Source organism: Falco cherrug, chromosome 1 (genome assembly GCF_023634085.1).
Source record: "Falco cherrug isolate bFalChe1 chromosome 1, bFalChe1.pri, whole genome shotgun sequence".
Lineage (NCBI taxonomy): Eukaryota > Metazoa > Chordata > Aves > Falconiformes > Falconidae > Falco > Falco cherrug.
Genome location: NC_073697.1, coordinates 69,719,158 through 69,732,498, shown reverse-complemented (window position 1 = coordinate 69,732,498; position 13,341 = coordinate 69,719,158). Strand labels below are relative to the sequence as shown.

General features: G+C 36.8%; 1 protein-coding gene across 5 annotated transcripts in view; it reads left to right on the top strand.

The window, feature by feature from the left end:
- GSTCD (glutathione S-transferase C-terminal domain containing) overlaps positions 1-13,341 on the top strand; it is a 72,847-nt gene that overhangs the window by 3,901 nt on the left and 55,605 nt on the right. For 2 of the 5 annotated variants that reach the window (XM_055698467.1, XM_027802603.2), the window contains exons 2-5: positions 127-275; positions 4,942-5,373; positions 7,030-7,491; positions 13,192-13,266. In XM_055698467.1, coding sequence (XP_055554442.1) covers positions 4,963-5,373; positions 7,030-7,491; positions 13,192-13,266 — 948 coding nt within the window. In that variant the 5' untranslated portion in view covers positions 127-275; positions 4,942-4,962. The remainder of the gene's footprint in view (positions 1-126; positions 276-4,941; positions 5,374-7,029; positions 7,492-13,191; positions 13,267-13,341) is intronic. The other 3 variants (XM_027802604.2, XM_055698476.1, XM_014278485.3) reach the window with 3 other exon arrangements.

The following is a 13,341-nucleotide window of genomic DNA, read 5'->3' as shown; positions in this document are numbered from 1 at the left end:
ATGAAGAATTAAGCGTGAGTATCGGAAGGAGAGGGAGGAGCAAACCTGAGCATATTTGACCTTGAATTATCATGAATTTAAAGGTACCTAACTTAACATGTTTGTTTGGGTTTCCTTGGAATTTAGGTGCTAGTTCTTTGGCAGCTGTAAAGATGTGTCCCTGGATGACCATGATTGGCATAGCAAAGGAGGAGAGAAACAGCTGGAGGATGCAAACAGGAGCTTCAAGTGCAACATTTCCTGCTGAGTGAAGCTCATCTTTTCATTCCTTGAAGGTTAGCTGCAGAAACGGAAGTATAATTGTCCTAAATGGACCCTAATTAAGAATATAATTTGTTCTGCTCCACACAGTAAGCTTAATAACTCAGATCTAAATCGACCATATCAGTAGCAGAACAGGGAATGTGGTTCTGGGAAACTAATTTCAGTATTGTAGCACTGCAAATTTGAGATGAGAAAGGGACTTTGGTAGGAAGAATAGTAGTATAGTATATGAGAAGAATTTAAGACTATAGTTGAAAATAATGGGACTGAATATTGCAGAGACAACTTTAGGTCAGGTACCACGAGTACTTGCAGAATCAGGGCCTTTAGAGAGATCTGATTGCCTGTGTGAACAGAAATTAATCGCAGTCATATAAATGATGAAATGATAGATTGGTTTGTCAGGGCCTGGAAATCGCGTGTGTATGTAAGTACCTATTCTCAGACTTAAGATGCAATCTTGTGAAATGTGCAATGTTCTTAACTCTCTCTGAAAACTAGAGAAATAAGACATATATTTGTGTGATGAGAGCTGGAGTTACCTCCTCCTCTGGAGTTGTGCTTTTAAGTGTAAGATGTTAGTTGCTTGTACTTTTTTCAGAAATCATCAATTTACAGTGTATTTTTATTTGGTTCAGAATTACTAACTGGAATGGTTAATTGTTGCTGTATCGATCCTATCATTGTTTATGTGATTCCTTAAAACGGAAGTTCTCATATTGACCGTATTTTTCATCTTTGGAGTTTTCCCGTACTTCTCCCATGTGGGGAGAGTCTCATTAATCAAAACCACTGCCTTAGCTTAATCCTTCTCCTCTGCCCTTACCTTGATATGAGCATCCCTTTCTAAAGGTTTTTATGAGTACTTAAAAATAATCTGAGCAGCTAGTGGATGTCTTTATGAATGAGTGATATTTACAATTTTTTGCTTTTTGGGATAAATGCAACTTCAGCATGTGCACAAAACCTAGCTAAAGGAGAACCTAGCTATTGGAAAACTTATTAAAAATCTAATATCTGCCTATCCAACTAAAATAAAGTGTAGAAATGTTTTTTTTTTTTACATATCAGAAAATTCTACAGCAGATATTGCATCTTCATTAAGAGCCCTGAGATTCTTATCAATGAAAGCTCTGTTTTAATTTCAGGGTTAATATAGGTACTTGCATGTGAGCAGCTAAACTTCAAATGTTGCTGGGTGTTACGCTTACCTCTGTAGACCTGTTCACTGGTTCTTTGTGCGTCATGGAGTTGAATCATACAATTCAGTGGAGACTTACTGGAGAACGTTTTTGTCCTTTTGTCCTTTTGGTATCATGAGTAGGTAATTACAGGCAGGTACTGGAAGACTGCTAGCCACTGAGTATGGTAACTTGTGTTGTACTGGACAGTCTTAAGTGAGAACTGCTTCCAAAGGCTAGCTAAACTTAATGTACATGCTACCAAGCCTGTGTGAGGTGGCTTTACCTGAGGAGGGAGAACACAAAAAAGAGCTAAATCCATGTCTGAACTGACTCTGTGAAGAAGGTATAACAAGTCACGGGACTAGAGGGTACTATGCTGATTTAGTGTGTAATACCAAGACCAGCTGATGCTGCCTAGTTCTGAGCCACTGTCAAAATGAGCAATTTCTGGGCTTCCTGTCGCCTGCAGTTGCAGATTTCTACTATATCCTTTACATGAGCAATTTTGTGGCTATGTGCTGAATGGCATTAATTTACTGCTCTGGCAGAGGAGGAAGAAGAGTCTTGGTTCTTCCTTCATCCCCTTCCCAAAATAATTTGATCTTAATCAATTCTGCAAACTGTTCTGATTTTACAGTGTGAGCACAGCTGTGTAAGTAGATAGTGAATAATGTCACTGCTTGTGTGTTATTTCTGTCTTTGTAGAAGTTCATTTAGGTTTGGAAAAAAATAATTCAGTCTCTCTGGCATAGTTCACCATGCTGCAGCTGAGTAGTGGTAAATTACTACAAAAAATTACTTGGAGTTTTGAAGAAGTTAGTAACCACCCTCAAGCTGTCTGGCTCAGCTGTCTCCCAGAGGTTCTTCCTTCAAGGCATTTAAAAGAACAGACGTCTCCGGAGCATACCTTTGCCTCAGCGCAAAATCCAGAGCCTTACCTCAAATGGTTGAGAAGTGACTTTTAAGTGAAGATACTGTTGACCAGATGAGGTGGGCTGTACATGTATTCCTGTTTGCGGACCCCGTGAAAAGCATGGAGTGGGTAGCTGGACAACATCTGCTTATCGTGCGTCAGCAAGATCCAAGTATTGGTTTATCTGGTTTGTGTGACTTCTGTATGGGATAGTTATATACCTGAAGGTAATAATATTTGAATTTGACCAGATGACATTTCTAGTCAAATTTCAAACTTCAAGGAGATGGGTAGATTAATAGGATAGCATCAACTCGAGTGTTTACTGGACTGAATACAGAGCAGACCAATAACCAACAAGTAATTATTTCCAATCAGTTTCTTTCTCTGGGAGTGACTGGCGGCTGCTATCTATTACTTATTGCTACTGAGCAGAAATAATTTTGTTCAACAGATTGGAGGAGAATTCACATTCATGGTGTTCACCCTTTCATCTACCAGTTTCACAGCAGGACATTTTTGTAATTTTATTCGGTGGCCTGATTAAGTAGTACCTCTGTTTGGGCATCTTTCAGATATTTATTTTTTATTTTTAGCCTAATGATGTATTATCTTCTGTGGGGAAACAGTGCTTCAGAGCTGCTACTCTGGATGAAAAAGGGCAAGGGCTGCTGTACGTATTGAAGAGTACCTGTGTGGTGAAAAGATTGTTTTACTTGTGCAGTCCCGAGTGATAGATTTGGAATAATTTGTAAGAATAGATGGAAACTATGGGAAAACATACTTTGGAAATAGAAACCTCTCCAGACTTCACCAAAATATTTAGCAGTTCTATACAGCATGGTAATGACCAAAAAAGCTGATTATGTCCAGTGAGGTCAACCAGAAGAAAGAATTCAGTGGTGAAGTGATTTCTAAGGTGAATGTGTATCCAGTCTGAGTGGCTGGAGTGACCAGGAAAAACCCTCCCAAACGCATATGAGGGTACTGTTTAATATTGAAAGAAATACTGTAGTTGAGAATATGCATTTGTGCTAGTAACTATGGATTTAGCAGGTAAGACTAACTCTTCTTGACCAATCTCAACAGTACCTTCACTATATAATTTCTTACACAGAACCGTACTTAAAGATATTGAATCTGTCTCAACTTACAGGCTGTCAAGATTTATCCAAATAAAATAGCTTTTAGGAAAGTGGGTATTTCATTTTGTACTGTACTATGTGTGGCAGGTGTGTTACTTGAAAAAAAGCAACAGTACTTGTTGAGCCATTGGTGTTCTGAGACAAAATCATGTCATGTAATGTTTTAAAAATGCTTCACTGTAACAATCACTATTATGATCTCTACTGAATGTCAGGTGGACTTGATTTTATTCTTCCACTACCTCTTTTTATTGATTTGGCCCAGTGACAGATGATACAAAAGAGTAAATTTGATGTACATGTCTACATGAAAAAAAATACCTGATAATCTAGATGTCAAATGAAAACCTGTTTTGTTTTAAATAATTGTCATATTCATGTAACTGTACAGACACCTTATCTAGACAGTGATTTGAAAGGCTGTTGCCGTTCCAGTCTCACTTGTGCTTTATATATATGTATATAAAAAAACCATACTGACCTTTCTTAGCAACATTGACATTTCTTTCTCTAATTATAATAAAGCTTTCTTCTATAATGATTGTTTTAACAGTGCCATCTAGTGTCTAAAGCTTTTCAATAGGTGTTGTGATTTAAAAGTTAATGGGCAATTTTACTGAGTGATGGAGCAGAAAAATTGTTCCATCATTGTTTTATATTAAACTGGTATGGAATAGTTTAATAGCAAAAATACAATTTTCAACCAATTCTAAAGAAAATTGATTAAAGTTTTTAATATAATGAGAAGACATTGATTTCAGCTATGTTACAGTTGTATTTAACTGCTTTAAAGTAGTTGTGTGTTTGAGGTATTCATGTAGCATTCTTGAAATTAATGTGTTTTTTTTTCTTCTTATGCATTCTCTTGATCTTCAGTTAGTATTTTCACCAGGCTGTAGATTAATATTCAGTACAGGAACCAATATTATTTCCCATAGCCTAAATATCCTCTATATATATGCCTTCTAACAGTTACAGAAAGATAAATGTGTGTATATTAGCAAAATGACTGTTGTAGATATGTGCTCAGGAACTTGTTTTTCAGTACTGTATGGTTAATGTTATGGGAGATTATTGCTTAAAGAAAAAAACCTACCTTGCTATAAAATGTTTATACGCTAAAAAATCTAAAAGGAAATAATATTTTCTTTTGGTTTTGTATGTTTTGTTTGATGTCAGAAATACGCTAAAATGTTAAAAAAAATTACACAGATCATTTCCACACAGACATTTCTATGTGAAAAGAAAGTGTATATGTGAAACCATTCTTTTCTCTTAAGAAGGGCTCGCAGTCCACTTAGGCAGGATGTCTTTAATAGTGTCTTATGCTAAAATCAGTTTTGGCACATAGTAGAAGGACCACTGTTTCAAACCCTCTATTTTGTTCTGAGTTCTGTATTATTTTCTGAATGTTGTGATCTGATTTCTATTTCAGGGACTTCAGCACAGGAGGAAGATGAAAGATAGTGTTGCTGAAGAACATTTATATTTGGATTTTTCTCATCAGTACGGAGATAGTATCTTTCCTCTTCATACATCTGTTTCACTGTTTTTGCTATCCTACTGTGACTGCAAAGTATTCAAAATTTTCTTGGTGCCAACTGGTGAAGATGTGGATGACCAGTTTGTGACAAAAAACCTCCTTGGTGATCTTGAGTTCCATTTAATCTCCAGATGTCAGCTTCCAGTGGTTGTGCAGAGCTGCTGTTTACCTGCTGTTGTTGTGAAAGATGGCAAGTTCTGCCGAGCTGGGCTTTCTGTTGTCTTAAGGCATATAATACAGAAAACATATGAGGCAGATCAGTCTAAAAAGGATGTTTTGGAACTCTTAGGCTTTAAGAAGACCTGCTTAAAAGCCTGTGCTGAAGTGAGTGCATCCCTTTCTGTTAGACAGATTATTGGGTTTTTTTATAAGCATTAGATACTCTGAAGTAGACCCTTAATATTCATGTAAAATAAGTTCTTTAAGAAACTTCATTTGCTTAGAAATGAAATTTCCTCAGTGGAGAGGTATCTGTATTTTGGCATAAAGATGAAAAATAATTCTTTTTAAAGATAGGACTTGTTAGCAGCACAAAAAGAACCCTAAAATTCAAAAAATAGGTTAGATCTTTGTTTCATGTCTAGCAGTGTAGTTTTAATGAATTAAAAATACAGCTTTTGCAGTTTGAAGTAAACTAAGAAATACCTAATTTATTGTTAATTTTGATTTCAAGAGCACTGTAGGCTGTTAGCCCTCATCACTGCCAAGACATGCTGCTGGCTTATGTTTAGCTTATGCTCACCAGGATGTACAGGGTGTTTTCAGTAGACCTCCTACCTGGTCAGGTAGTCAGTCCCTAGGAGTTCTGAGCCTGTACCGTTAGAGGGGTGTAGTCCATCCTAGGTGCAGGATGCTTTATTGTTTTATGTCAGTTCCAGTCAACCTGTTCTCTAGCCTGTGCAGGCCCCAGTGAATGGCGGCTCTTTCCTGGAGTTTGTTGACTGCTTTGCTCAACTTGCTGTCATCCTTGATGTGAGTGTATTCCACCTCGCCCTCCAGGTCATGGGTAAAGATAATTAAATAGGATAGGCCTCAGCATAGACCCCTAAAAAGCTCCACTTCTAACTGACCTTTGGATAGAGGGTGAACCATAAACCACTACTACCCTTAGAGTTGATATTTCAGCCCATTTATCACATAGCAGTTTACTCATTTAGCAGCTCATCCATCTAGGCTTGCCTTACTCCTCTCAGGAGGTTGAAGTCCACTGTTTCATGGTCTGTACATCCATGGTTGCCATTGATTACTGTGCCTTCAATCCAGTTCATCCCTGTTGGTGAGCAGCAGATCTGGGGAAGTGTATTCCTGTGTTAGTCCCTCTAGCACTGGCATAGAGAAATTGTCCCCGACATCTCCCATTAGAACCTGTAATTCTAATCTCTTCTTGGAACTGCTGGAAAACTTGGTTCCATATTTCACATGGCTTCAATGTGAGTAAACTGAATAAGGAAAGACAAGAATTTAAAAGTTTTAAAACCTTTAAGTGCAGAGAATAAGAAAAAGAGGACAAGAATATGAGAAAAATAAGAATTTTTTTTAAGGTGCTGTTCTTTTAGACTAATTTTTTTTGATACTGTATGCTAAAAACCACTGATAACTTAATGCATTTCTGTAAAATAAATGTGATCAAATCTCTTCAGTGTCATCTGGTTTTGTTATCAGTACGTAGTAGAGGTGACATATATAAACTGATTGCAGCTTAGCTTCTCCTGAGTTATGCAGCCACCCTAATCTTATGCCAAGAACAAGGAATAAAAATATGCTATTCTGGATAACTGTTCTGGTATATATATATATATATATATAAGATTTAGCTTTCTAATTCTGCTATTGCAAAAGTAATACAAAATATCTGAGCTTCAAAGATTATCAAATAATGTACTTAAAGCTGGAATTTCTTTGCTTAAAGTGGACAAGAAGGTACCCTGGATTTTGTTTCTCTTTTTGTAGAGACATTAATTACATAAATTTATCTGGCAGGTTAGTCAGTGGACCAGACTTTGTGAGATCAGCATACCTCTGGCTGTTGAAGGGTTTTTGACTGCATCTCCTGAACGCTGTCAGACTATTCCTCCGGACATTTTACAGCTTGAAAGGAAGCTGGGAGAACCTGTCCGAGTACATAATGATGATAAAATTCGAAGGCAAAAGCTTCAACAACAGAAGGCAGGTGCCAAGGCTGCAGTGCCTGTACTTGGTAAAGAAGCAACAGAGGAAGAAAAAACAGTGGAAATGCATGAACATCCACTTCCAAGTTTGGAACTGAGCATAGCTTTCTCCAAGCTGCTTGTCCAGGACGTATCAGATGCAGTCAACAGGGAGGCCCCTTGCATCAGGAGAACAAAAACCTCTGACCTTCCGCTTTTGGACCACGTTTTTGCAGAAGGGCTTTATTTTACCATGGCAGATATAGTGCTTTTGCCATGCATCCATCAATTCTTGGTAAGATGACAAGTCCTGCAAATATTAAGTAGTGTATATGTAATTTTTTTAACAACTGGGAAGTTGTAAAATGTGTTAATTTAAAATATATTGTCATTTGCAATGTAAACTTCACTTTGTTTTTGTACAAACAAAAAACAAGGATTGGTGAGATCACCACAATTACTTTTAAATGCATAGGATATAAATATTTAGTAAACACTGTCAAGTGTTAAAATGTTATGCTGAAATTTTGGCACCAAGTTGCCCAGAACATTCCTCCATGAAAAAATAGAAGGACATTTCAAGTACCTTCTAATTTGCATAAAGCAAAAGTAACTAAGCAAGCATGAAACTATTTTCTTGCCTGAATTTAGTGTACTAGATTTATGACCATGACTCAATGGATATTTGCTGAAATGAGACCACATTATCAGTGAGGAATTTTTTGAGATTTGGAATTTTGATTCAATCATAAATTGCAAATTTTAAAGGGAGGGAGGGTTGAGAATGGTGTAATGATTTTAAAATGATAGAAGAGATGTCCCCCATGAGAGATTTAAAATGGACACATAAAGTACATTGTAATATACATAGGAAAAAAAGTAGGTAAGCATGAACCTGGTTTAATTTTGGTTTCAGTGTACTAGGGGGTCAGGCAAAATGAATTCCTACCCAGTTTGTTCTACTTTTTCTACATGAATATTATCTGAATTGGAATTCTTTTCAGCAAAGGCTTGAAACTTTATGTGACTTTATGTTGACATGGACAGAGATGCCTAAAAGAGAACAAGTACCTTATAAGAAAGTGGGAATGCCTTTTAAGGAGGCAGTGAGCAGAGAGAGATTCAGGGACAACGGTGACCTTTCAGAGGTGTAAATCCTTCATGTTCCTTACCCATCTGAAGAGGTACTTGGTTATTGACCAGGGAAAGACTTCCAAAAGCTCATTTGTTTATGCTACTGGTAGTTAATTTCTTGAGATTCCCTTTGAGAATTTTTTTTTAATCTACAAATACTTGTTTTGAAAATGTGATGTGCTATGACTTCAGATTTGTTTATTGCTCCTCATAATGGGTTAATTATTCTTAATCTCTGCTGCTCTTTTTCTTCTAGTTCCTAGGAATGACTTCTTTGTTTAGGAGGAAATATTCCTGTGTAGCCAACCCAGCTTTTTATCAAGCCCTCCCACAAATGCACATCCAACTCACATCTGTAGATAAAGATGGGTACTTAGGACAGCATAATACCTACGTATCACCAAACATTTTATTCTTCTTTGCAATTTTGTTTTTAGAAAACTTAGTTTGTGTTCTTCTTCAGGCAAAGATTGGTCACTGTGACCCCACTCACAAATGAGGTGGTGTGCCTAGGGAGCAGCTTCTTTGGGATGAGCTTCAGCCCTTGAAACTTCAATAATCTGTAGTTTTCTCATTCATGGTACTGTTGATACTAAATTGTTTTCCACAGTTTATGGAAGATACTTTAGCGAAAGAAGTTCCTTGAAAAAAGTTATGTTGCTAGAAGCTCTTGGAATGAAATTTGTAACTGAAAAGTTATGATTCTCCTTGCAGTCCTATGAGATTGGCTGCTTTTTTTTTTTTTTTTTTTAAATAGAACCTTAGTTACCTGTATGGTCCAACAACATACTGAGAGAAAATCCACACTTTCTGTTAAAGAAAAAATTCATACAGACATGGTTACCACTAGGCTTGCTTTAATCGCAATTCAGAGCTGGACCGCTACCTCAGTGAGAGGCAGAGAACAAAGGGGTGCAGCACATCTTACATACACTTACCAAATCATTAGTCAATGTCCAAAGTTTTTTAGAAGTTTCCTTTGGTCTTATCGGTTCTGCAAATCCATCACCTGACTCTGTCCCATCATCTCTTTGGTTCCAGTCTCTGCCTTGGTTCCAATGTCCTCCTCTGATCATAATCTTCTTTCTGCCTGCTTTAACTCACACAATCCTTCAAGCACACTTAGTCTTTGAACTATATTAGTTTATTCACATATACTAATTTTTCTAATAACACCTGTGTTTCTGAGAGCACCTGTGTACACAAATTGATCATCTGTTGTTTCTCTATTCTACTGATTAACTTGACTGAGTTTTAAACCAACCTTGGATTAGGGCTATACAAGGGGCAAGGCCTGGTTCTGCCATTTAGCAGCTTCAGCACTTCAAATTTCTTAATTCAAAATACATTTTCTTTAACGCTTTCCGTTAGGGGAGTTGAATGTTTTCATGTCAGATTGTGTAAGTATTTTGGAAATGCCAAGAGTATGGTCTATTCAATGATGCCTTTGTCCCTTCTGCAGTCAACCTAGCGTGTTGTAAATACTGGCCAAACACCAATGGGCTGTTTTCAACTGTTTTCATCCTTGTCTTTTTCCTTCACATCGAGAGGCTTTCACAGCACAAGGAGGAAAACCAGAGTATGCTAGCAAAGTATTATGGACACTGCATGTAATGGGTATATGCAAACTTTCATTCTGAGTGTAGGACTATTTTATGTCTTCTGATGTGTTTAGAGATCTCAAAAGGTCTCCTAGTCTGTCTGTGGAGGAATTAGACACTTTTAAAGAGTTTCACCAAGTTAAGACAGGAAAAGCACTGACACAGCTGGCAGTAAGGGTGCCACATGGAATGTGGAAATAAATGGGGAATAAATCTTTGCTCCCTGACATAGGATGTCATTATAGAAACACTGTCACAAGTGGCAAAGCTGATTTTAGAAGTTCCTGTACTCCAGGATGCAGTTTGACATGCTATTGTTTGTGTCAACTTGATTATAATTTGAATCAGTAAAATATTCCTGTCTCTGTACCTTTAGATCAATGATCTGTTAAAAGCTTGCTTCACCCCTCTTGTAGGGGTGAGCCTTACTCACTTGGTTATTGAATTTTTTTGTGGTGGATCTCTCACTTTGTACAAAATTTACCTGGACTTGAGAAGGAGATTCTGTGTGTGTGTTGGTTGTTGGGTTTTTTTAATAGTACTTATTTAATAAGTGCTAGTGTCTTGAAGGTTCAGTTGTACAAATAACATCAGGGTTAGGAAAATACGTGAAGATATGCTTTGAGCCTAATAAAGCCATTCAGTTTGATTTTTATTTACTTTTCTTTTTTAAAACACACCCCTGCCACCCACGCTCTCAGCTCCCCTTTTCTCACTTCTAGGAGGAGGTAGAGCTTAGTAGTACAAGTGACTTGAGCTCAGCTTCAAGACCAGTTTTAAAGGAAGGAAAAACTTTTGTGGCAAGACTGTGTGAGGGTCTTGCTCAGCCCAATCTGTGTACTTATTTTTATGAGGAAGTATACACAGAAAAGAACTGAGGAAATGACAACTATGTCTTTATTTAGCGTGGCAATAAAATTTTGCCTACGAAGAGTATTCCTGCAGTTACTGTATGGGATTGATAGTTGAATGTGTCTGTTGCCAGGAAGAGCTCTGAGTGAAGTTGGTATTTGCATTTTCATTCTGCAGGTTATTTTGCCAAGTTTGCCTTATGGTGTTTGAAAACAAATGGAGTTCCTGGAGAAGATGCTGGCACTCAGATTCAGAGATACAATCTCTAAAAATCAAGATAATTACTAGTGAATATGACTATGTGGCTAATGTCCAGTTTATAACTTCTTTAACCGAGGTCGTCACCCTCAGTGAATTTTTTTGTGATGATAGCAATATGGGAGTCCAGAATTAGGTTAATATGGCTACCTTTGTATGAAGAAAATGAGATATTTTAGAGAAATGGGTATTAATTTGCCTCTGCTTTGTTTGTTTTGCATATGACATAATAGAGGATTTACAGCAACTGCTGTATGGATGATACTAAACAAAAGTAATAAAAATGCTTTCCTACGGTTTTAAAAATGTTAATGCATTTCAGTTTTCTTTATTTTTCCAAGGCCTTTTTTAAATAGGAAGGGCATAACTTTTTACAGTAATGTTTGAGTTACTGGTGCTATGCATGAGAAGGTTATTGGATCAGATGCTTAATTGATTTCAACAATCCAGTTGAAATAGTTCTGTAGATGTACTGTGAACAGCAGAGCATGCTGTATTTTTTTGCTTTTCATGTGTGACCCTTGAGCCCTAGTGGTCTGCAGTTTACGCACTATATATTCTTTAATTAATTTGTGTTAGCTGACACCAAGGATTGTCCTAAAAAACTGGCTTTCAGTATTATTTTCATCTAAATTACAGGAGCTCTGGGGTAATGTTGCTTTATTTCTGTTCTTTGGTGAATTATTGTTTTCTAAGCAATTATACCTTGATTCCTACAATTATCATCAAAATTGAATAACTTGCATCTGAAAGCTTCTTGCAGGCAATGGGTTGGAACTGCTTTTGCTGATGGAAGTGCCAGAGTTTAATTCTCTATTAAAGTGTTACTTTTATAACTGGAATTCCTGGTTTGTGTTTAAAAAAATCATTATAGTTGAACTTCCACTTTGCTTTAAGGGTGTGAATAATAATGAAGTCTTCAATGGTTATGGTCTGGTCCTGACTAGCTGATGGTAATAATTACCGAAAGTAAGATAATGAAACTGAGGAGTTGTTTTTCATTACCTCATTCCATTTCTGTTATCTTTTTGAGGTTAGCTTTGTTATGCTTTCTATTAGTTGTAACACTTGAAAATTAATGGAAGAATAACAAAAGCTCCGTTCTCTATCTGGGAGGAACTACTATTCACTTTTTAAAATACAGTTTAGAACACTTGCTGCTAAGTGTAACAGTACCTCTTAGAATTGCTTTCCAAAAGACTTCTTTCTTACTGAATTAATGTATTTCTGCCTGTGTTACTATTAGGATATTGAATTAGATACTAAAATTACACGGTTCATCCTCCTTTTGCTCCTTTAGCTATTACTAATTACTTGTGATTACCCTAAGAACATTATAAGCACAGCATGCAAGAAAGCTGCTTGAATTTTTCTATCATTTCAAATGTTCTTTATCAATTTCTATTTCCACACTGAGGACAGATATGTGGAGGAGCACTGTTTTTGCATGACCTTTTCTGCCTTTTCTTGTAATTGTGATTTTTAATTCTCTGCTTAAAGCAGGCACAGCATCACAGAATGGTTGAGCTTGGAGGGCATTTCTGGAAATTGTCTTGTCAAACCCCGTTCTGTCAGAGCAGGGTTGGCTAGAGCCAGTTGCCCAGGTTCTTGTCCGGTCAGCCAGGTTTTGAGTCTCTAAGGATGGAGACTTCACAACCTCTTCTGTAAGAGGATGTTCTTCACTTTTCTAAAACACTTGGGAAACTTAACAAAAATTACTTAAGTTCACCAAATACATCCTTTTTAAAAGTAGCTGGTCTTCATGTGAAAGTGTGATTTGGGTATCTTTTTTTGTAATATGTGCATCATATTCTTAACAATTTTTTTTTTTACACTTAGAATTCCAATTACTGCTCAAGGCCACTTTGTCTCACTATCATATATACTTAATTCAGAAAAGAAATACAGTAGTTACCATTTCTGTATAAAGATGTGAAGTTAAGATGGTAAAAATGTTTGAATAAATATATGATTAAAAAAATGAGATTTTGATTCAGTATTTAAATCATTATGTGACTATAATCAGTGTAAATCATAATGTGATTTGCAAAAGAAAAGTCACAGATGTAGTACAAAGGCTTCAGAGAAGACCAGGGCAGTATATACCTGCGCCCGTTTTGGTGTTACGACGTAGTCAATTCTACTTGCAGGTGCCAGCAAAACAGCTGTCAGTGGATGAGCTTTTAAGGGCTGCAGGGTGCCTGTGGGAAAGAAGAGCATTTCAGGTACCATAATGTCTTGCTTAGAGTTCAGTTTTCTTTGCAAATTACTGGGGTGATTTTTTTTGTGATTACCAATCG